The sequence below is a fragment of the Crocodylus porosus genome, unplaced genomic scaffold, assembly GCF_001723895.1.
Source record: "Crocodylus porosus isolate Cpor-Errol unplaced genomic scaffold, CroPor_comp1, whole genome shotgun sequence".
NCBI classification, from domain to species: domain Eukaryota; kingdom Metazoa; phylum Chordata; order Crocodylia; family Crocodylidae; genus Crocodylus; species Crocodylus porosus.
Window position 1 is genome coordinate 2,551,428 of NW_017728945.1, and position 7,466 is coordinate 2,558,893.

General features: G+C 48.8%; 1 protein-coding gene across 1 annotated transcript in view; it reads right to left on the reverse strand.

Annotated features, from left to right (window-relative positions):
* The window catches only part of LOC109320493 (excitatory amino acid transporter 5-like), a 65,716-nt gene that overhangs the window by 11,829 nt on the left and 46,421 nt on the right, over positions 1-7,466 (reverse strand). Inside the window, exon 9 of the mRNA XM_019550625.1 lies at positions 7,116-7,250. Within this exon, the coding sequence (XP_019406170.1) occupies positions 7,116-7,250 (135 nt within the window). The remainder of the gene's footprint in view (positions 1-7,115; positions 7,251-7,466) is intronic.

Sequence of the window (7,466 nt, forward strand, 5' to 3'; positions counted from 1 at the left end):
CCAGATAGTATGCTAGTTTGATCCACAGAGGTGGCTCAGATAGAAGTGGTGTGGGGCTGATTCTGCGGGACGGGGCTGAGCAGAGGCAGCATAGGGCCCTAGGAGATGGCATGGGGCCCTCATTTGGCAGCATGGAGCTGGGGCAGGTGGCATGGGTTTAATACTGGAAGGCAGAATCCAATCCAGCCCACAGATCAGCCCCATGCCACTCATCTGGTCCACAAAACCAAAAGGTTGAGCACTGATGTCCTAGTGCAGTGCTCCTTCTTTAGCCAAATGCCCCTCAGCTGAGCTTTCTTAACAAGGTTGACTTTCTCCTTAAACAGGCAGCCTGGCCTGTCACGTACATATTTGGAAGTAACAAGAACTTTTTATATAAAATTGGCATATTCTATTTGCTTCCAAATTATGCTGTATATTTTGTTTTAAACCAGTAAAAGAAGGCAGATTTAGCTCTGGATCAGGAAAATCTTCTAAGAATAGTAGAACAATGGAACAAGGTGCCGGAGCAATTTATGGGATCTCCTTAGTTACCTGTCTAGTCTTTTCTTAAAACATCCATTTAGGATTAGTTTGGTTTAAGAATGACAAATCCTGCTTCTGTGAAGGGGATAGACTAAAACCCATAACATCTCGTCCAAGTTTGATTCTAAATGCCTGGAAACAGCCAGTACAATTTTTCAATATAAATTATTATTTTTCCCACTTTTGACCATTTAAGCCATTCCAATCAGGCCATAATAAGTAATTTTAACTTATTCATGCAGCCCTTTCTACGATATTTCTTTACTAACAGCTAGGTTGAATTGTTGCTTATAAATCAACTATTCCAATTCTTAGGGTAATATCTCTTCTCGGACCAGCCATGTTGGTGTGCCTTTATTGCCAAGAAGGCTAACAGCATAATGTACGTATAACAGCATATATGTGAAAAACACTTAATTTAATGATTTTCAGGAAAAATGCAAAATGGCAATTTAAACCAGGCTCTAATTATACCTTGACTTTAGCAAGGCTTTTGATATGGTCTCCCACTGCGTTCTTGCAAGCAAGCTAAGGGAGTATGGGTTGGATGAATGGGCTGTAAGGTTTATAGAAAACTGGCTGGATCATTGGGCTTAGAGGGTGGTAATTAAAGGCTCTCTGTCTAGTTGGCAGCTGGTCTCAAGTCGAGTGCCCCAGGGGTCAGTCAGACCAGGGGCCGGTTTTGTGCAATATCTTCATCAATGACCTGGAAGATGGTGTAGAGTGCACCCTCAGCAGGTTTGCAGATAACAACAAGCAGGAGGGAATAGTAGATACTAGGGCTGTGCAAAACTTCGGTCCCCAATTTGATTCGGTGGCCAAATCTCTGAATCCAAATTGAATCAGGAGACACTTTAATCTCTCTGAATCAATTAGGAGGGATTCAGAAAGATCTGGTGATTCGGACATAGACACGGCTTTAAATGTTTTTCCTACATACCTCAAAGTAGCAGGTGGCTTGTGATGCTGGGGCCCGTGGAGTGTCCCGCAGAAGTGTGGGGGGCTCGTCAGCATGCTTGGCAGGAGACCTGGAAGTGCTTCTGGTCCATTTCTGGGTCCACCAAAGAGCATGCAGGGGGGGCCCCCTGTGCCCCTTCCCCCAGCTCAGTGACTGGTGCCTCCCAGGTCTGTGGGGGCCCCCGGGGCCCCCCCAAGGTCAATCGCTGAGCTGGGGGGGCACAAGGAGGGGCCCTACGTGCTCCTTGGTGGACCTGGAAGTGGACCAGAAGTACATCTCATCCACTTCCAGGTTCGCCGCCAAACATGCAGGCCTCCCCCCACCCCCCCGTGCTTCTGTGGGACGCTCCATCTGCCCCAGCATTGCAGCATTCATGAGCCATACTGGTACCTCAAGGTATGTAGAAAAAACATTTAAGGTTGTGTCTGTCTGAATCGCTGATTCTCTGAATTTCAGATTTGGATTCGGCTGAATCAAATCGGGGACAGTGATCTGAATCAATGAACTGAATCACGGCCCCCAGTTTGGGAATCTGAATCCGAATCGAATAGGGCTCACTTTGCGCACCCCTAGTAAATGCACTGGAGGACAGGGCTAGGATTCAGAGAGACCTAGACAAATTGGAGGATTGGGCCAAAAGAAATCTCAAGAGAGTTGACAAGGATGTGTACGAACAATCCCATAGGCTGTGGGCAAGTCGACAAGAAGCTGAATATGAGCCAACAGTATGCCCTTGTTACACAGAAGGCTAACGGTATACTGGGCTGCATTAGTAGGAGCATTGCCAGCAGATCAAGAGAAGTTCTTCTCTTCCATTTGGTATTGGTGAGGCCATGTCTGGGGTATCATGTCCAGTTTTGGGCCCCCTCACTACAGAAAGGATGTGGACAAATTGGAGAGAGTCCAGCGGAGAGCAACAAAAATGATTCAGGGGCTGGGGGACATGACTGATGAGGAGAGGCTGAGGGAACTGGGCTTATTTAGTCTGTAGGAGAGAAGACTGAGAGGGGATTTAATAGCAGCCTTTAACTCCCTGAAGGGGAGCCAAAGAGGCTGGAGCTGGCCTGTTCTCAGTGGTGGCAGATGACAAACAAGGAGCAATGGGCTCAAGTTGCAGCAAGGGAAGTTTAGGTTAGATATAAGGAAAACTTTCTCATTATAAGAGTGGTTACGTATGGGAACAGATTAGCCAGAGAGACTGTGGAAGCTCCATCCTTGAAGGTTTTGAAGATCTGACTAGACAAAGCTTTGGCTGGGATGATCTAGTTGGGGCTGGTCCTGCTTTGAGCAGGGGGTTGGACTTGATGTGACCTCCTGAGGTCCCTTCCAACCCTAGTTTTCTATGAGTCTATGTAGTTGAGATTACATTTTGTGCCTCTTGCATGATTTGTGGACCATTACAGCTATAACTTCACTATTTCAATGACTCACTCATTATCCAGATTTGGAATTCCTGTGTACAGGCAGTTAAAGAATTTCTTTTCCAAGTCCCAGAGTGTCTTGACTAGTTTTATATTTGACATCTTGATTTTGTGCTCAATAAAGCTCCATTGCTGTTTTCCTCTTCCTTTTTTTGTTAATTATCCTTCTGACTAGGTTAGCTGTGTGACGGTTCTGTAGAAGAGTGGTTTGCCATCTGCTGAGATGGAGGCCATCCAAAATGCACTGGCTCTTTCCCTGTGGAAGTTGCAGAGAATCCTGTATCTTATACTACTTGCTTAGCCTGCAGTTCAGTTCCAAAATCTTCTGCCTTTGCCCACAGGATAGCAAGGAGAAGACCTGGACTTACGGAAGTATTTTTGGAGAATGGAAGAGCCAGGTGCCTTGCTCGTATCAAGTTTCACAGAGGAAAATGCACCCTTCCGATGTCCACTACTTTCCTCCCTTCCACACAAGGCAATTTTCTTCTCAGCTTGTTTCCCCACACTCAGAAGAAGGATATTTGGCATGCTTTCAACATCAGGGGGGGCTTGGAAAATATACCTGGATAAGACAAAGCTGTGTCATCACTACCTGCATCAAAGCCTACATCAGAGAAGTGTATGTGATATATTTTCAAAATCAGATACTGAGATGCAGGACCCAGCTTCAAACATATTGGCTGACTTTCGTCAATACTGAGCCCTAGGGCTATGAGAAGCTTCAGTCCCTGATTGGATTCAGTGGAGATTCAGCCTGATTTGGTGGCCAGATCTCGTAATCGAATCAGGAGACCCTTTACTCTCTCTGAATCGAATTGGAACCCTCTGAATTGATTCAGAAAGATCTGGTGATTCAGATCTAGATTCATAGATGTAGGGTCAGAGGGGACCTGAGCAGATCATCTAGTCTGACCCCCTGCCCTGGACAGGAACAAATACAGGGCTGATATGACCCCCTACTAAGTTTAAGCTCATATGACCCCAGCTAGGTAGGCATCAAGCCTCCTCTTAAAGACCCCTAAGGTAGGAGCCAGCACCACTTCGCTTGGAAGTTGGTTCCAGATTCTGGCCGCCCTGACCGTGAAGTAGCGCCTCCTGATATCTAGCCTGAACCTACTCTCAATCAACTTGTGGCCGTTGTTCCTTGTTGCTGCAGGAGGTGCTCGGGGGAACAAGGTCCCACCCATTCCCCCCTGGTCCCCCCAGGTAAGTTTATAGATGGCCACTAGATCCCCTCTCAGCCTTCTCTTGTGAAGGCTGAATAGGTCCTGGTCCCGTAGCCTCTCCTGATAGGACCTGCCCTGCTGCCCCCTGATCATGCGAGTGGCCTCCTCTGGACCCTCTTGATGCTGGCCTCATCCCTCCTGAAGTGCGGCGCCCAGTACTGGACGCAGTACTCCAACTGCGGCCTGACCAGTGCTGCATAGAGGGGGAGGATCACCTCCTTGGACCTGCTCATGATACAGCTTTGGATGCATGCCAAGGTGCGGTTGGCCTTCCTGACATTGGCGACCCATTATGATGACTCCAAGATCCTTTTCTGCCTCTGCACTGATGAGAAGGGCATTCCCCAGCCTGTAGGTATGGTGCTGGTTCTTCCCCCGCAGGTGCAGCACCTTGTACTTGTCAGTATCAGACATAGACACAGCTTTAAATGTTTTTTCTACATACCTCTAGGTAGTGGGCAGCTTGTGAACACTGCAGTGCTGGGGCAGATGCAGCGTCCCACAGGAGCGTGGGGAGCTCCCTGGTGCGCTTGGCAGCAGGTCTGGAAGTGGACCAGAAGCACTTCCGAGTCTGCTGGGGAATGAGCAGGGGAGCCCCCCTGTGCCCCTCCGGCTCAGCGACTGGTGCCTCCTGGGTATGGGGGAGCACCTGGGGTCCCCCCGTGGCCGATGGCTGAGCCAGAGGGGCATGGGGGCAGGGCCTCTGTGTGTTCCCTGGCAGACCCAGAAGTTGAGTTATAGATTCAGACACTAGGGCTGGAAGGGACCCCAGAAGATCGAGTCCAGCCCCTTGCCCCAGGGGCAGGAAGTCAGCTAGGGTCATAGGATCCCAGCAAGATAAACATCCAAATGTCTCTCGAAGGCGTTCCACCACTGGCGGCAGGCTGTTCCAAACCTTGGGGGTTTGGGCAGTAAAGAAATTCTTCCTTATGTCCAGCCTGAAACGGTCATGGAGAAGTTTGAGACTGTTCGACCTTGTCATCCCTTGGGGCGCTCTGGTGAACACCCCTGATAAACTTATAGGTGGCCACCAGATTGCTCCTGGGCCTGCGCTTTTCCAGGCTAAAAAGCCCCATAGCTCTCAGCCTGTCATCGTAAGGTCTGTTTTCCTGACCTCTGATCATACACGTGGCTCTCCTCTGCACCCTCTCACGCTTCCCCACATCCTTTTTGAATTGTGGAGCCCAAAACTGGACGCAGTACTCCAGCTGCGGCCTCACCAATGCCGAGTACAACGGGAGGATGATGTCCAGGGATTTACTTGAGAAGCATCTATGGATGCAAGCCAGCATTTTGCTCACTTTACTAGCCGCAGCATCACATTGAAGGCTCACGTTCATCTTGTGGTCAGTCGTGACCCCCAAGTCCCTTTCTTCCGCAGTGCTAGCCAGCATAGCACTGTCAAGCCTATAAAGGTGTTGCAGGTTTTTCCTCCCAAGGTGGAGAACCTTGCATTTTTTTGATGTTGAACACCATCAGGTTCTCATCTGCCCATTTCCTGAGCCTGTCAAGGTCTGCCTGAATCACCCTCCTGTCCTCAGGTGTGGATCTTTACCCCAGAGTTTGGTGTTGTCGGCGAACTTGGCCAGTCTGCTTCTGACTCCAATGTCCACATCGTCAATGAAAATGTTAAATAGTATAGGCCCTAGGACAGGGCCTTGAGGGATCCCACTGGTCACAGGTCAGCACGATGATTGACTTCCATCAACTTACCACCCTCTGGGTCCTACCACGGAGCCAATTCCTCAGCCAACGGATCGTGGTGGGGCCAAGGCTGCAGTTGGCCAGTTTTGCTAAGAGGTGATCATGGGATACTAAATCAAAGGCTTTTTTGAAGTCAAGATATATGACATCAATCTGTTCTCCCTTGTCCAGGTGATAGGTCACCTGGTCATAGAAGGAAATGAGATTGGTCAAACAAGACCTACCCGCAACAAACCCATGCTGGCTATCCCTCAGGATGTTGCCATTGGCCAGTCTGTTGAGAGTTGGCCTCTTTACCAAGACCTTCCCCGGGATAGAGGTCAGGCAGATGGGCCTGTAGTTTGCTGGATCCACTTTCCTCCCTTTCTTGAAGACAGGCACCACGTTGGCCTTCTTCCAGTGTTCGGGCACTTCACCAGAGCGCCAGGAGCTCTTGAAGATCCGTGCCAGGGGCTGGGCTATGATGCTTGCCAGCGACTTGAGTACCCTGGGGTGTAAATTTTCAGGGCTGGCTGACTTGAAGGTATCCAGCCTCTCAAGGTGTTCCTTCACGAGGTCAGCATTGATGGAGGGTAAGGTATCTCCCTCTCCCAGGCCTCCCTGCCCCATAGTGGGCAGGGGCATCCCATGGGACTGGTGAAAAACTGACTGAAAGTACTTCCAGTCCACTTTGGGGTTTGCCACTGAGCACATGCAGGGCTCCCCCACATTCCTGTGGGACACTCCATCCACCCCAGCATCACAGCATTCACAAGCTGCGCTGGTACCCGGAGGTATGTAGAAAAAACTTTTAAAGCTGTATCTGTGTCCAAATCACTTGTTCTACAAATCAGCGGTGAATCTTCAGATTTGGATTCAGCCGAATTGAATCGGTGACAGTGATCTGAATCAACAAATCGAATTACTGTCCCTGATTCAGGCCAAATCCAAATCGAATAGGGCCCACTTCACACACCCCTACTGAGCACCCACAAATCCATGCAACTTTTGAAAGTCAAACCCAAAGTGTTAGGTTCAGCCCTCAAAACTGGAAGCCCCCTAAATAAACAGTCCCTTAAAAATGTTCTGTGATTTCTTCGGGGTGTTGTTTCTTCAGAAGTTGGTGGCAGAACCAAGAAATCTGGGAGCTTGAGCTCCTGACTCCTGCACTTGTTTTTACAAATCCTTCAATTCGTGTCTATTTTTTTTTAACTACTGTCATTACTTCTGTAAAGTTAGAACGTGCCGTGGTTACTATTCTGAACATGAGAAACTAAAAACAGACTATGGAAAAGTACTTACAAAGCCCAGTCGACTGCAATGATCAGGGTGATTTCATCAGTTGGAAGGCCAACAGAGGTCAGTACAATGACCATTGTAATGAGTCCCGACTGGGGGATTCCTGCGGCACCTATGCTTGCTGCTGTTGCTGTTATGCTGCAAAAATAAAGGGCCACAGTGCCATTGTCATTTAAAGCTCTCAACTGGTTTTAAATGTATGGCAAGGTAAATGTTAATCATAGTTAAAGATCACTACATTTGTCACTCAGCCCCCATCTAGGACGAAGGTGGGCAAAATGCGGTCTGTGGGCTGGATGTGGCCTGCTAGGCCATTCTATCTGGCCCGCAGGGCCCCTAAAAAATGTAGAAAAT